At 36.8% G+C, this 17,298-nt stretch overlaps 1 protein-coding gene across 3 annotated transcripts; it reads left to right on the top strand.

Annotated features, from left to right (window-relative positions):
* Nucleotides 1-17: 17 nt before the first annotated feature.
* On the top strand, nt 18-15,140 carry NDUFB5 (NADH:ubiquinone oxidoreductase subunit B5). 3 transcript variants are annotated; one of them, XM_059391492.1, is made up of 6 exons: nt 22-265; nt 7,568-7,656; nt 8,745-8,811; nt 10,340-10,401; nt 11,454-11,560; nt 14,912-15,140. In XM_059391492.1, exons 1-6 carry the CDS (start codon nt 142-144, stop codon nt 15,030-15,032), a joined length of 570 nt encoding a protein of 189 aa, XP_059247475.1. In that variant the 5' UTR covers nt 22-141; the 3' UTR covers nt 15,033-15,140. The 3 variants fall into 3 exon arrangements, with proteins under 3 accessions (XP_059247476.1, XP_059247475.1, XP_059247477.1); XM_059391494.1 differs by having other exon boundaries at nt 190-265; nt 7,549-7,656; XM_059391493.1 differs by lacking the exons at nt 7,568-7,656; nt 8,745-8,811 and having other exon boundaries at nt 18-265.
* The last annotated feature ends 2,158 nt before the right edge of the window (nt 15,141-17,298 follow it).

The raw sequence follows: 17,298 nt of genomic DNA, 5'->3' as shown, positions 1-17,298 counted from the left end.
TTTTACGCCGACCGGATGGAGAAAACAGAAAGAGGCTCTGCCCTCACTCAACATGGTCACCTTCCGCCTTCGTCCTGGTTCGTAAATTGGCTCTTTCGGCTCCCGTTACTTCCCCCAGTTTGTCAACTGCCCGTAGTAGCCATGGCGGCCATGAGCTTATTGCAGCGGGTTTCGGTCACTGCAGTGGCTGCTCTCTCCGGCCGCCGGCTTGGTACTCGGCTCGGATTCGGGGGCTTCCTCACCCGTGGCTTTCCGAAGACTGTCGGTGGGTGCTAGCTTTGGGAGAAAGCGCGCTCAGGGGATGTGGGGTGAGAGATGGAGAAGTCTTCCCTGGTGACCTTGGTGAGATCTGGGAGAAATTGAGGGCCTGGGGCTTGAGAGAAGAGACGGAGCGTGGTCTTTGTGAGAAGACAAGGGTTTTTCTGAAGTAATGAGAGCGTTCGCGTTTCAGTTGTTAATTAGCATTTGTGAAGCACTTTGCCTCTCTGGCATTCCACTTGGTGCTAATTTGCGGATGAAGTAGGGGTTAAAAGGACATATTGCTGAGTCCTCTGTTTCTCAGGCACCAGATTCTTTGTATGTTCCACCCACACCACGTACTAGTCCCACAAAATTGGAAGTCACGTTGCCCAGAAGCCCACCGATGCTAAGTAATAGATAACGTAGGTGGAGAGGCTCAGGGCTCACTCATTTAAGTAGGCACAGTGCCTTCACGATATTTTTAGGATCCATGAGAATGTTTTAATTTATATTTCTTTCAAAACCAAAGGCGGGGGGGACCCATGTTTTTAGGGTTAATGTTAATGATATGTGGTAATGAATCCGGCCTGGATTGTATTCGTTTGATAGCAACAGAGTCATAAAATGATAAGTTTTAATAACTTCTTAGAAAGGAAGGGGCTCATGCAGGAAAGTCGCTAGGTCCAAGAAGGGCATGGTAAGGCTAGTTGGAGCTTCTTGGAGACTGTATTGACGTATAGGAGAATGAATAATCGTAATAGCAAAGCCTCAATGCCTTGTATTCAATCTAATTCTTTCAAAGACTCTGCAAAGTACGTACAATGTTATTATCCCCATTTTACTAATAAAGGAACTGTGACTTCATTATTAGAAAAATAATGCAGTACTGCATCAAATTTAATAATAGTAACAGTAGCTAACATTTATCGAACACCTATGTGCCATGTGCCATCCCAAGATTTTAAATGTATTAATTCATTTAATGCTCTTGGTAAAAAATATACCATAAGCTATCTGCTCTATGCAATACAAGCAGGTAGAGAGGAAGTGAAGCCAAAAAGGTCTCCACCCTCAAAATATCTGTTTACCCTTTTTCTTCTCCCAGTTTAATTTGAGTTATGTCACTTCACATGATGAAGCATTATACAGAGACTTGTTGCAAAAATGATGGGAAGAACCAGTGGTATTGAACAAATTTCCAGCAGAAATTTGAACCTGTTAAAAAACTACACGTGCAAACATTTTTTGATAAATTCTGTTTGTAAGCCATTTCTGATTACAAATAATCCTCTTCATATACTTGCTGGGGATAGTATTTAATCATGCCTTGCTGGAGATAAACTCAGGTCAAATCTCATTCCCAAATCCTCTTTATACATTATTCCCCATTCATGGAATTCTGGAAGGATCTATAATCTACACCTGGGAGCAGGAAAGGATCTAATAGCTATGCTAGAGTTACTGTGTTTCAGTCTTCTACCTGCTTTCCAAGGTATTTTGCAGGTAGTCTCATCTCTCACCATGGAATAAAAGGTTTTAATTTATTACTGCTTGTGTCTGCTCCTATGAGACTGTAAGATCCAGCAGTGAAGAGAACCTTGCCTTGATTTGTTTTGCCTGGAGCTAGACTGCCTATGTTCAAATCCTGCCTTCAGAGTTTAGTAGCTATGTGGCTTTGGGTCATCATATCTTGGAAGCCAAGTGGAAGGCAATTACTTGGAGCCTATGTTTCTTCATCTTTAAAAAAAAGAGGATGTTTATTACACCTATGCTTATATTCTGTTGACAAGAGAAATAAAATAAATCTAAACTCTTTCCTACTGACAAGAATTTATAACTGAGGGGCGCCTGGGTGGCTCAGTGGGTTAAGCCTCTGCCTTCGGCTCAGGTCATGATCTCAGGGTCCTGGGATCGAGCCCCGCATCAGGCTCTCTGCTCAGCGGGGAGCCTGCTTTCTCCTCTCTCTCTCTGCCTGCCTCTCTGCCTACTTGTGATCTCTCTCTCTGTCATATAAATAAATAAAAATCTTTAAAAAAAAAAAAAGAATTTATAACTGACAAGAATTTATACGTTTCTGCAAAAGTTTGCGTCTTTTTAGAGTGTCATTTTGAAAGGTACTTATTTTACCATAAGAACTGCTTTAAAAAAAAAAAAAAAAGAGGGTGAGTTTTAACCTACCTCATAAGAAAGTTGTGAGAGAGAGTGGGAAAATCTACAGCACCTGGATTTAGAAGCATTAGCCTTCTACAGAGCTCTGTGGCTACCCCTTTCTTAAACATCTGGTACTGTCCCGTTATCTTCATTCACTGTCATTGAAAACCTTAATCAGGAGGTAAGTAGATGCAAGTATTCTATTTTATTAAATTATTTATTGTCTTATATCAAAGGATTCGAGAAATAAGCTTAAGTTCTTCCCTCAGCTGCAGGAGCTTTAACTTGAAGACTGATGTGTGCATATTATGGTTTAAAAAAACTGAGGAGAGTATTTAAATGATTAGATAAACAAAAGAGTATGGAGTTAATTCAGACATAGAAGGTGAGACATTTTAACTAGATTCTGGATAGTTTTAAAATTGCAATTGGCAGAAAAGTAGAGGATGTATTTTCTTTTCTTTCTTTCTTTCTTTTTTTTTTTTTAAAGATTTTATTTATTTGTTTGACACAGAGAGAGAGACACACACAGAGAGAGAAATCACAAGTAAGCAGAGAGGCAGGCAGAGAGAGGGGGAAGCAGGCTCCCCGCTAATCAGAGAGCCCAATGTGGGGCTCAGTCCCAAGACATCGAGATCATGACCTGGGCTGAAGGCAGAGGCCCAAACCACGAGCCACCCAGGTGCCCCAAGGATGTATTTTCTGATAGATCTGAATGTGGGACTCTCGGGATAGGTAAGTGTTGAGAGAAAAGGCTTAAGAACGGAAAGTTGGGGTTAAATTGGAGGAGTGGAAGGACTGAATATGAAACCAAAGTATCTGAACTCTTTTGTAGGCTGCAGAGAGAGAATGTTTTAGCGGGAGAGCAACATCAGTAGTGTTTTGGGAAGATGCTTCTGAATATTGGTTGACTTCTAAGGGGGTGTTGATTACTTTAGCCAGTGAGTGAGGTGAAGACGGCATGGAAAGAAATACAAAATTTGAATCTTAGAATCAAGAGGCCTTGTCAGCTGATGAACGTGGAGTAGGTGCAAGGAAGATGAGTGAGATTTTTATCCTGGGTAATTGAGTTGGAGTCATTAACTGGGAATAGTCTGAGAATGAGAAAAAGAAAATGGCCAGTTTTCTATTATTGTCATGAAGACACAAAATCTACCTTATCTTATTTGTTCCTTACAAATACCACAGTTGTCAAAAACATAACTTTCCTGAGGTTATTTGCATTAAAAAAAATTAGTTATTGAGGGGCGCCTGGGTGGCTCAGTGGTTAAAGCCTCTGCCTTCGGCTCAGGTCATGATCCCAGGGTCCTGGGATCGAGCCCTGTGTCGGGCTCTCTGCTTAGCATGGAGCCTGCTTCCTTCTCTCTCTCGACCTGCTTCTCTGCCTACTTGTGATCTCCGTCTGTCAAATAAATAAAATCTTAAAAAAAAAAATTAGTTTCATAAAGCTAAATTAGTTTCATAAAGCTAAAGGAAAACCTAGTTGAGAAATTTCAGGCTTTAGAGAATGGTAGAAGGTGTGTATTTTGGTGGAAGGAGAATTGAGTTCCAGAAATCCTGGCAGTCACCTGGTTGTAAGCAATGTTCACCCTAATATTTTTAGATTGTAAGCAGATGGCCTTACTATATCAATAACAAATCATGAAGGTTTAGAATATTTGAAAAGAGTTTAGTGCTATGAAGTATACTTTAGAACAGCTAATAGTAATAATAGTTATTTACCACATTTAATGACAAAAATAATTATTGTTTAACATTAGGGTATTATATGTAAAAAAAGCAAGCAATTCACTTTCCTAACTGCATTAATATTGCTAGAATGCAATCAGACCAAGCATTCTCCCATAGTTTTTTGTTACATTTTCCATATCTATGAATAGTGTTTTTCATAATCAGTTGTCCTTAAAACGTGCAGAGTGTCATCCATCTCACTTTCTGTGGAGTATGTGTGTTTGTGTGTGTTTGTCTTTCTGTCTGCCTGTCTGCCTGATTGAAAAGGAAAATTGGGAGGACACTATCTCTTCTGAGTAGATTTACTTTCAGAAGGCAAGGAAGGATCCTAACTAACATTTAGTTTACTTAAGAAATGTAAATTGAACAATATTTATGGGGCACCTTCCATGTGGCAGACACTAAAGGTACTGTAGATAAAGTACTGAATATACCTTCACCTGTTGGACTAAAGCAAAATAATCAGGCTTAAAAAAAAAATCAGGCCTAGTGTGTATTGTTCTAAGGGAACTAACCAAATGATGTTAAGGAGGGTAAGTGGGAGGCCAGCTTTAAATAGGGTAGCCAGAGAAGACCTCTTCGAGGAGGTTACATTTGATCTTGACCCTGAAGCATGAGGTATGGAGGTAACTATTCAAAGAGCCTGGGGGAAAACCTTTCGGAAAAGAGGAAAGTAAGTCCAAAAATGTTAAGTCCAAAAAAAGAGTTCTCGGAGTTGGAAGGGAATCATTCAGACTAATAAAGTCCAATGGTATGCCCTTTTGTTCTAAGATAGGCCATATGTTCAGATTCTTTGAGGAAAAGGACCTTAGAAATCCTCTAGGCCAACCCCCAGAGTATCCTTGTTACCTCCCATTGTTGATATTGAATAACTCCATAAAGGGGAACTGGAGATATAGTCCAATTTTATTTTGAACCAGTAAAATTGTTAGAAATTTGTTCCTTGTATTAAGCTGAAAATTTTTCTTTCACACATTGATCCTAGTTCTTCCTTTCAGGCCAACATAGACTAGTATAAGCCCTTTGTCATGGGACAGTCCTTTAGCTTTTTTTTTTTTCCCTTTCGCTATTTAAAGACATTTATCTGGTTTCTACCCAGACTTCTTTTTTATAGGCCAATCAGTTTCAGTTCTTTAAGGTTCACTGTATCAGTTTCCAGGTTGTTTGCCATCCTGGTTGCTAAAATTGGAGTGTCCTCCAGATTGTTCTCTAGAACAGTGTGCTCTGGGATGGATACACTTCTGCAGGTGTGGTTAGGAGATGGGGGTGGGTGCTCCTCCTATTTTGACCCTATGCTTCTAGAACATAAGATTAAGGTTGAACTGTCTTTGGCATTCTTGGTAACCACACCACACCAATGATTCTTAAACATGTGAGCAACTTTCAGAGGATGCAGTCAGGTACTCCACTTACTCTATTTAATCCTTTTAGAATCAGCCTTTTGTAAATGTGTATGAAGAAGCAACATGGGGTTGGGGAGGGAGACATCATAAGACACTCGTAATCTCAGGAAATAAACTGAGGATTGCAGGGAGTGGGGGGTGGGAGGGATAGGGTGGCTAGGTTATGGAAATTGGGGACGGTATGTGCTATGGTGAGGGTTGTGAATTGTGTAAGACTGATGATTCACAGACCTGTACTGTGGAAGCAAATAATACATTATATGTTAATAAAATTTTACAAAATGAGTATGAAGACTTTTGGGATCCCACTTCATCATCAGTGTAGAAGTCACTCTGGTAGTAGTAGCTTTGTGTCATCAGGAATGTCATTTTCACCTCATCCAGGCCTTGTATAGACGTCTTGACCTCTCAGGGCTGTGGAGAGAGCCTTTTGGCAGGTTACTGAATTAAGTAAGCAGCACTTGGGTGTAATCAATCAATCAATTACACCTTACAAATTCACCTAAATTGCTATTTCGCTCAGCTTAATATGCACCTTCTTCATACTCCCCCATCCTCACCATCCTGTGTAAATAGGAACTCCTGGGCCTGTTTTTCTCTGACATTGCATCCTGTTTCTTCTCTGTTTTGTCCTTACAGATGTCTAATTATGTTTATTTGTTTCTCCCAGCGGGATCTATATCCCTTTGAGACTGTAGGCCTAGCATAGGACCTCTACATAGTAGGCACTTAGATATTTATTTAATTAATGGGTGGTTTATACTGTTATCCAGCCCTTTTCCCCCCACGTAGTCCATAGAGAATTCCATTGTATCTTTCAAATTGTTTTCTGATATACATAATTACTTTGTCACATGCTCTTGTTATTTTAGAAGCCTTAATAGTATGAATTGTACCCAGTAAATTCATGCCAGCTTCTAATTCTTCTATGAATTAAGCTCCTAAATTCATTACAAGCTGCTGTAGGTGATGCCAAAATTAAGAATACAGTTCCTGTATTCTTAACTTCAAGACATTTATATTTCAATGGGACGTTTATGTTTCAGTGGGAACAGTGAAAGCAAGTATGAATATCACTAGAATATACAGCAGTTGAAAGGTGGAGATCTCACATGCTTGGAAAGAGGGCTGGTTTCTTGGAGGATAAAATGTCATCTGGGCCTAAAGAATACATTTCAGGAGAGGGGAGGGCATTCCAGACATTTAAGCTTGAACAAAGGATACAAATCTTTATGAGCTCTGTGATGACTGAAATTCCTTTAATGGAAAGTAGTTTTTTCCCACAATGACTTTCACGTGAAATTTCCTTGAATACAGTCACACTCAGCAGAAACAGTAACTTCACTTTCCAGTAACAGTAAGATCCTTTCTTGCTTTCAGGAGAAAGGGCTTACAGTGTTTGCAGTGGTCCTTCCAGACATCCAGGAAAGGGAAATCATGTAGAAAAAAGATCAGGAGTGAAATTCTGTCTCAGTTTCTCTCCAGTGAGAATTGATTACATATCATCTGAGTGAGAATATGAAGAGGATGATACTCACAATCCGAGTGATTTTATCGAGATACGTTAGAGTGTTTACTTTTGAACAAGTTCAAATTCCTGCTGGAGATATGTTGAATAGATGTCTTTCTATCTAGTTTGCTGTGAGCTCCTAATGTATACTGTCTCATCATGTGAAATGACACAATGTAAATTAAGTTTATTTACTTAATAACTGTAGCAAATATTTATTGTAGAGGTAAACAAAGATAAGTAGTCTGCCAAGAGTATCTGACCTTCTTGCCTGCAATGGAAACAAATTCAAACAATGATTTAGATATTTCTTTAATGTTGAAAAATGGAGAGAACTATAGTTTACAACAGTACACCAGTCTCTGTTTAAAGATAGCTACTCTGCCTTTAGTACTCAAATAAAAATATGTATTTTTATCTTAATACACATTAAACATTTATGCGTGTATATTTTCTTATAACCTGCTTTGATCTCAGAATATAACAGTATAACTTGAGCCTTGCATATAACAGGGTAGTTTAATATTTCCAGCTCCTGTGCGACATAGTGGAGACCATGGGAAAAGACTATTTATCATCAAACCATCTGCATTCTATGACAAGCGTTTTTTGAGTTTAATGGTGAGTTAAAAATTTTGCTGAACTAAACTCTTTACATACAAATAGGAATGTGGGGTTTTGGGGTTTTTTTTTGTCTATTTAGAGAACATCTTTTGTTTTAAAAAGATGTTATTTTGTAAATTCATATTTCTTTTCTCAATTGATACTGAGATTTTGTAGTAATGTCTGATTTGTTCCTGAATTTCTTTTTAAATTAGTGAAGCTTTACTTCTTCATAGAAAGGACTCATATGCATTAGAGGTAAAATTTGAGCCATTCCCTTATTCTTAAGATTGTAGGGTTTTGAAATATAATCTGTGGTCCCTTGCACATGTACACACACACACACACACCCCAAAATCTATAAATTATAGGACTTTGAAAATGTATTTGCTTGGGGATAGTTATCTGTATTACTTAAATATTCTTTAAATTACCAGGGAACTCACTGAAAAACTTCTTTAAGTAACTCCATTATTTTGGGTTATAATTTTTTATTCTGTATTGTTCAGGAACATTGATTTCAGAGGATCAAGTGGGCTACTGGCTGTATATTTATATTTCAAGGTTCTATAAGGAAAAGGAGAGTCTTGGAAGATGGAAGAGTGTCTGGACTCTTGTCACGCTTCCTTCAGCTGTGATCGTTTGAGCAGTGGCTGCCCTCTAGATCTCTTGCTTGCCCTTTGTGCTCAATGTCCCTCTTCATCCTCATGGCTGAGCTCCCACATTTCTTGTCATCACCAACTCAAACTTTACAGTGGTTGAAATCACTCAGATGTTTTTACCATTTTCATCTTACTACAAAAACTTCTCAACTATTATTACATTGTGTCAACCAAAAAATGAAAAACCACTTAAATAGATATGGTCTTATATAATTAATTCATCCTTCCTTTTTTTTTCATTTTTAGTGCCAAACATAGGCATCTAGAAGTTAGAGTAAAAGAAAATCTCAGAAGTAATTTGGTACCACATTTCCAATTTGGCCAGTTTATTTTGTAAAATAAACTGTAAGGAAGACAGTGTAAGGAATTAAAAAATGATAGTTTGAGAGTGGGGAAAGAGAGTTAGGAAATGGTTATTTGAAAACCATTTTTTAATCTCAACAGAAATTCTACATTTTGTTGACTGGGATTCCAGTAGCCATTGGTATAACTCTGGTGAATATATTCATTGGTAAGTACCTCTCTAACTGAATTGGTAAAATTTTAAGACCTCTGTACATTAATAACAGAAGTTATGGATATTATAAAGAAAGTTATTTGTTTTTTAATCTTTTTTTTTCTTTTTTTTTATGATTTTATTTATTTATTTGACAGAGAGAGGGAACACAAACGGGGTAGTGGCAGACACTGCTGAACAAGGAGCCTGATGCAGGACTTGATCCCCAGGACCCTGGCATCATGACCTGAGCCAAACAAAGGCAGAGCCACCCAAGTGCCCTGAGAAAAATTATTTAAATATTAACATAGGCATGAGATTTTATTTTACAGTAACCATATAACAATCTGCAATACTATACAATGTTTTTTTAACATTTTTTTTTTCCCTCCAAAAACCTTTAAGGTCATCAACTCTGTAGAGGCTATAAAAGGCTTCAGAAAGCCTTGTTAACCTCCTCCTCATTATTTCTCCAAACCAGCTTTGACAAATCTGAATAAGGAAAATAGAAAGAGAGGTGGAAGAGAGGCTGAGTGATGGAAGAATTTTTTTTATTCTTCTTGGAACACATAAAATTATAATCTTCTAAATAATAAAGAATGAAACTATGAAAGACAGCTAACATTAGGATTCCATGGGAAATTCTGCCCAAAGTACTTCTAACATCTTGAATTCTAAAATGCTTTGTCTGGCAGTGATAGGAAAAACCAGAAGGAATGTGTTCTTTATTATATTTTGTTATACTATATAAAAACAAAGTTTGAAACTCTTACATAACGTCTATAGGCAATGCCTTACACATAGAAGACATCTAAAAATATCTAATGAATTAAATGATTTTCAGCCACATTAAAGTGACTAAAATACAGTTGCTCCTTGATCCTTGAATAGTGTTGGGGTGTCAACCCCCTGCTCAGTCAAAAATTGCATGTAATTTTTGACTCCCCGTAAAATTTTACTAATAGCCTATTGTTGACCAGAAGCCTTATCAATAACATAAAGAGTGGATTAACACATACTTTGTTTTTTTAATTATATAGTGTATTCTTATTAATAAAGTAAGCTAGAGAGGGGCACCTAGGTGGCTCAATTGGTTAAGTGTCCACCTCTTGGTTTCAATCAAGTCATGATTTCATGGTTGTAAGATCCAGCCCCACATCAGGTTCGGCCACTCCCCAGCAGAGAGTCTGCTTCTCTCCTTCTCCCTCTTTCTCTGCTCCTCCCCACCTATGCATATGCTCTATCTCTCAGATAAATAAAATTAAATGAAAAAGTAAAGTAAGCTAGAGAACAAATGTTACTAAGAAAATCTTAAGGAAGAGAAAATACATTTACAGTACTATACAGTAGAAAATCCCATGTGTAAGTAGACTCATGCCATTCAAACTCATGTTGTTCAAGGGTCAGCTGTGTTTTAATCTTCATTGGTACAAACAGAAGTTCCTTTAAAATCACAAGAAGTTGGTTTCTTACTTAAATGGGGAAGAATTAATATTATAAACTCCTGATACTAAAATTGGACATCACTGTTTTCTCTTATTAGGTGAAGCTGAGTTAGCAGAGATTCCAGAAGGCTACATCCCAGAACACTGGGAATATTTCAAGGTGGGTATGGGCCATTGAAAGTTACTTTCTGTTGGGTGTCTTGTCAGTGCACTGATTAATGTCTTAATTTAGCAATTACAATACTGTTTTTTATTCTTTTCGATAACAAGTAGATGATACATTTTGTCCTAACTTTTTACAAGCAACTTCTTTTGGTAATTTTCTGTGTTTTATTACTTTAATCTTCATGGTGGTTTTTTTTTTTTTTTAAAGAATGACTCTGTAGTGTGTTCTTATCCTAGCAGAGTAACAGTCAGCATTTATCCTCAGTTCAATGCCTGAGGAAAGATGTTACCTGTGCTAATGCTAGCAGTTCTTTATTGAGCATCTGCTGTGTAGCAGGCATTATGGTAGTAATTTGCAAATATTCTCTTATTCCATGTGAAATGTGCTATTATTATTCCCAGTTCAGAGATGAAGAGACTGAGGCTTAAAAGAGGATAAATGACCTGTCCAAGAAGTAGGGCCAGTATTGGAACCTAGGTAGGCATGGCCCGACAGCCTATACTGTTAGTCATTTTACTATGCTATCACTGCTACTAAAACCTGAAGTTAAGTCTGTTACTTGTCTTTATAAGTATTGTAGTGAGATGGCCTTGATTAAATACTATTGTGTTTTATTACCTGAATGAACTGTATTTCAGAAAAGAAATGTATCATTATCGCACCTTAAGGCAGGCCATACAGAGAGAAGGAGTGCTGAGAGAAGGAGCTTCAGTTTTTGATCACCAAACCCTGGGTTTGGTTCCTAAATCTGCCACTTAAGGTACTCCATGTAGTATAATGGCAAAAGCACAGGTTTTAGAGTTAGACAGACCTGGTTTGAGTCCAGATGCTGGCACTTAGTAACTGTATAACATTGTGCAAGTTGCTTGTCTATAAAATGGGGACAAAAATAGTATCCATGTAATGGATTAAAATTATTTAAACTACATATAAAGTAGTTGGCATTTAGTAAATATTATTGGTTTAACTGAGATGGCCATTTTAAAGAATAGGAAACTGGAAGAGCAAAGTACTGTTCATAAAAATAAACAAATTTTCTCTTGTAGCATCCTATATCAAGATGGATTGCCCGAACTTTCTTTGATAGTCCTGAAAAGAATTATGAAAAAACAATGGCTATTCTTCAGGTTGAAGCTGAGAAGGCTGATTTACGGTAAAAAAAAAAAAAAAAAAAAAAAAAAGGGTAAAAAGGGAAAGGGAGCAAGGAAGAAAATCCTTTTTTACTGTTGCAAGCCATGAGAAAAAATTTAATAAACTATATCAGCACAGGATGCTCCATGTAGAAGGTAAAGATAGGGAGGGAATAGCTTGTTTGGAGTGGAGTTTATAAGTTGGAGACTGAGAGACTATTAGTCGATAATATCTGTCAGAATAAAAGGAATTCTTTTTTAAATCCCACTCTTAAGTGCATGGCAGCCCTCCCCTCCCTCTGCCCCGTTCCCCAGTTTCCTTTCCTCTTCTACCTAGTCTCATATTTAAAAGTGACTACTATTTAGTTATTTCTTACATCTGTTGCTAAAAAAAAAAAAAAAACTCTTTGCATTAAAAATACACTAGTATTTTTATTTATAAGAATTAATACTAATACTTATCATTTATCAATGTGGGTGGAACTGGAGGGTATTATGCTGAGGGAAATAAGTCAATCAGAGAAAGTCAGTTATCACACAGTTTCACTCATATATGGAATATAAGAAACAGTGCAGAGAACCATAAGTGAAGGGAGGGAAAACTGAATGGGAAGTCATCAGAGAGGGAGAAGAACCATGAGAGACACTTAACTATAGGGAACAAACGGGGGGCTGCTGGTGGGGAGGTGGGAGGATGGGGTAATTGGGTGATGTGTATTAAGGAGGGCATGTGATTTGATGAGGCTTGGGTGTTATATGCAACTGATGAATTATTGAACACTACATCTGAAAGTAATGATATACTGTATGTTGGCTAATTGAATTTAAATAAAAAAATAAAAATATATTAACACAAATAGAATCCTCTTATAAACACTGTTCTGCACCCTGTCTTCATTTCTCTTAAATATATCTTGGTGATCTTTCTATAATAGTATATATACCCTATTTGTTTCAATGGCTGTTCATATATTTCGCTGGATGGATGTGCCTTAATTTTTTTGATTAGTCCCGTGTTGTTGGTACTTAGGTTCTTTCCAAGTTTTTTGATAATGTACATAGTGCTATGGTGAATATTCTCATACGTAGATTTCCTCATACGCATGTTTATTTAGTGTATCTGAAATATAAATTCCTAGCAGTGGCACTGATAAACCAAATGGTATATGTTTAAAATTTTTTTTTAAGATTTTATTTATTTATTTGACAGAGATCACAAGTAGGCAGAGAGAGAGGAAGGGAAGCAGGCTCCCTGCCGAGCAGAGAGCGCGATGCAGGACTCCATCCCAGTACCCTGGGACCATGACCTAAGCTGAAGGCAGAGGCTTTAACCCACTGAGCCAGCCAGGTGCCCCAAATAAAATCTTATAAAAAAATAATGTTTTAGGGGCACCTGGTTCAGTGGGTTGAGACTCTGCCTTCAGCTCAGGTCATGGTCCCAGGGTACTGGGATAGAGCCCCGCATCGGGCTCTCTGCCCTGCGGGGAGCCTGCTTCCTCCTCTCTCTCTCTGCTTGCCTTTCTGCCTACTTGTGATCTCTCTGTCAAATACATAAAATCTTAAAAAAAAAATCCCAGAATTCCTTAGATAAAATTTCCAGACAAAACAAAGTAAAAACAAAATCAAAACCCTGACTTATATCCCCGAAGAAACGATGCCATTGTGAGGATGGAATGAGAGTACCTACATTTTTTAAAAAAGTGTATTTAGGTATTTGGAAAACTGAAGCATAAAAGAAAGATACAAAATAGAAAGGGACTTTCTCCCATAATGGCTCTCCTTAGAGATAACTATTATGACCCTCCAGTTTTTTTTAACTCTCTGCATGTGTACATCTACGTAGTCACAGATAATTACTTTCTATTTTTTAATGAAATGAGAAGATGCTATACACCCTCATTTTATACCTTGCATTTTTTTTTTTTTTATTGTGTTAGTTACCATACAGTACATCATTAGTTTTGGTGTAGTGTTCCATGATTTATTATTTGGTGTAGTGATACATGCAATCTGTGCCCCATCTTATATATCCATTGGTCTGTTGAAGGGCATTTCTGCTCTTTCCACAGTCTGGCTATTGTGGACATTGCTACTATAGACCCTGCATTTTTAATTTAACCATATATGTAGCATCTGTATTTACTATATATAGGTTTTCCTCATTCTTTTTAACAGGTGCCCAGTAGTCTCTTACAAGGGGGAAAGATTAGTCATTTAACCAGTCCTTTTGATGAGTATTTTAATATTTGATTTTGGATAATTACATTCTGGTTTTTTTTTAAAGACTATTTATTTATTTATTTAGCAAAGAGAGAGACAGCAAGAGTGGGAACACAAGCAGGGGGAGATGGAGATGGAGAAGTAGGCTTCCCACTGAGGAGGGAGCCAGACGCGGGGCTCAATCCCAGGACCCTGGGATCATGACCTGAGATGAAGGCAGCTGCTTAATGGCTGAGCCCCCTAGGTGCCCCTTGGTTAATTACATTCTAAAGAATAGAAAAGAAAAAGGATAATATGAAGATACATAATCCTTAAAAAAAAAAAAAGGAAATATGTGTACTCTCTTAGATGACAATCACAAAGGTTTGTAATTTCTCATAGACAGGAGATAGGGTTAGTGAGCTGGTTAAGGTTAATAAAGTGAATTATTTAACTGATAAATTTTCAGTCATATGAAAAATTTAATATATAATCTGTAAAAATGGAAGGAAAAAGGTTTGGTGGAGAAGAGACTTTCATTTTTTAATTTATTTTTGAAGTTTTTCTCTAAATTCTAGTTAACATATAGTGTAATATTGGTTTCAGGAGTAGAATTTATTGATTCATCACTTAGATACAACACCTAGTGCTCAAAACAAGTGCACTCCTTAGTACCCATCACCCATTTAGCCCATCCCCCACGCACCTCAGCCTCCTGCAACCCTTTTTGTTCTCTATAGTTAAGAGTCTCTTATGGTTTGCTTTGGAGAGGGACTATTTCAGGAGTATGTGGTTTCCAAGAGGTTTTCTCAAAGGCAGGAAGACAGGAAACACATTACCATTATTCATGTAAAAGTGATCTGTCCAGATAAAGAGCAGGGACAAGAGGAGAGAATAGATTATCAACTCAGGTGGTGTTCTGGTGATTAAAAACAGGATTTGTTGGCTAACTACCTAAGCAAGATAATGAAAGTCAAAAATAAGTACCAAATTTTGCTCATAGGTGTGTATCAGATATATGCATACACATGGATCTATTGAGGTACATGAATACATAAATTCTTTAGATAATACTTTACATAAAAGCAAAATACTCTCTAGTGGTTATTTTTTATGGAGATAACTTTGCAGTTGGAGATACTGGACTCACAATATTGCTATCCTGTTTGTTACAGGTTACAGGAGCTGGAAGTGCGAAGGTTAATGCGTGCGAGAGGTGATGGTCCCTGGTTTCAGTATCCGACTGTTGATAAGGCACTGATAGATTATTCTCCAAAAGCAACTCCCGACAATTAACCATTTATTTCTCTAAATACAAAGTATATTCTCTTAGGGGAAAATTAATCAGTAAATGTATTCTGTATTTTTGCTCACATGATGAATAAAGCATCTTTCATTGCACTATTTCTCAGCATTGGTGCAGATTAAGACTTTTGTGTGGGATTTCAATTTTTTTTTAGCCTTATTGAGGCATAATTGACAAAATGAAGATATTTAAAGTGTACATTGTGTTTATTGATATACATTGTGAAAGGCAGAATAAGACTGGATTTGTGGATTTTGGCTTCCTCTAAGGTTTAGCATATATTTAAAAAACTGGGGCAAATAGGAATTTATGAACTCCTAAGGATGTGACTTTGAAAGTTTAATATTTTGTCTGATAATTGAAAGTTAGAGAAGTCTAATGATGTTAAATATCAGGAAATACAGTAGTTTACATACATGTCTAGATTATCCAAAGGTGATTCAGAATTTTAAATTCTATAATTACTGAACTAACTATATAAAACATTAACATCTTAATAAACAATTTTTCAGTGAACAAATCTCAGTTGAATATTTTCATGCTTTCCGCCTTAAAACTTTTGTCTGTCACTAAAGTGATTTTTACTGAAGTATAATAGACATATAATGTTATATTAGTTTAGATGTAGTGTAGTATATTATGCTTTTTAAATGCATACACACTTGCACCCGTTTTCTTAGATGCAATCTCTTAAGATTCCTAGAGTCCTTTTTTTGTAAATACTGGAAAAGTTGCACAAGGTAAAATGATTACTGCCAAGATTGTAAAATGTGAGTAACAGCTAAAATAATGGCTATCATTTATTAAGCATTGTTTGTCTGCTGAGCACTGTGTTAAATGATCGTATTTTTTCACAGTAATTTCAGTCACCTTATGAAGTATTATTACTTATGTTTTATGGATAAGAAATTGAAGCTCAGAGATTTTAAACATGTAATCAATATTTACAGAAATAAATATTTACACTTCAGCTTTCACAATGACCTTTAGCATAAAAAATCCATTGTTTTCAGGAAATATCTTTCAGTATCATCCCCTGGAGGCACTTCGTGCCCTTTTCAGTCCGTCAAGATCCTTTGGAGTAGGTGCATTTTCTTATTTCGCCAGAAGAGGGCTGCCTCACCCAACTACTTCGGATTTTATTCGGTTTCCCTATGCAATCTAATTACCACCTCATAATTCTAACAAAGGATTTGAGGGAAGGGCATGCTGTCTCTAAGCATCTGTTACATGAATCTCTGTTTACATGAGGGGTAAGGAGAATGGAAGCAGATAGGTCTTGAGAATGGTAATTGTAGATGATGCTACATGTATGTATATTTATGTTAACACTTTTAGGAGTTTACAGGTTATTTTCTGGCATTATTAGGTTTTTCTTTATTTTCTCCTTTCTACTAATACAGATGTAAGAAAACAGAACATAGAAATATCAAAAGTATGGCAAATACTCTTAATGCCATCATCCATAAAGAAATTTGAGAAATTCAGTCTTCCTACTTTTAACATAGCTGGGATCATAAGAATTTTTTTTAGGTTTGAATGTGTTTCTTAAAGGGAAATTTTAATGTGTGTGTGTGTGTCTGTGTCTGTGTATGTTGATTTTTATTTAATTCTTTTGTAATTCAAATATTTAAGCTTATTATATATTAGTATGACACAGGCAAGGGATAAAGAGGTCATCACAGTAGACATTTTTCCTCCAAAAAGTTTAGTCTTCAGAATAAATGGTAGATGTTAAAGCAGAAGTTACATGCATTGGGTTTGACAGGAAGAATGACACTATAGGATCCTGTGAGATCCCAAGCTAGCTTAAGGCAACATGGAATGATTATATGCTCATTTCATAGCATCTGGACCATACTAGACACTGAGTAAAGATCTGGTGAGTGGATGATACATGGATTTAACATTGTTTTGAGTTATCTTTATTTTTTTTTCTTCTGGGATTCTACAGAGCCCAGCATGGTGTTATAAAAAGGCATGGGCTTACTGGAATTGAGCAGACCTCAGACTAAATCCTGAGCTTGCTAATTGCAAGGATAGTAATGATGACTACCATCTACTTGGTATCTGCTAATGTGCCAACACTACACTAGAAACTTTAATCTTCCCTTTTATCTTATATTGGGAAATTGCCATCACTGCTTTGAGCCCTATCTCTAAAAGAAATGATGATCTTCGTATCCCAGTAGTGTTGTAAAGATTACTGGGACAACGTATGTAAAGTGCCTACTACACTGGTAGATAATAGGTGAT

The sequence above is a fragment of the Mustela nigripes genome, chromosome 2 (genome assembly GCF_022355385.1).
Source record: "Mustela nigripes isolate SB6536 chromosome 2, MUSNIG.SB6536, whole genome shotgun sequence".
In the NCBI taxonomy this organism is placed as follows: domain Eukaryota; kingdom Metazoa; phylum Chordata; class Mammalia; order Carnivora; family Mustelidae; genus Mustela; species Mustela nigripes.
The sequence above is the reverse complement of the archived record's forward strand: the minus strand, read 5'-3'. Positions and strand labels throughout refer to the sequence as shown.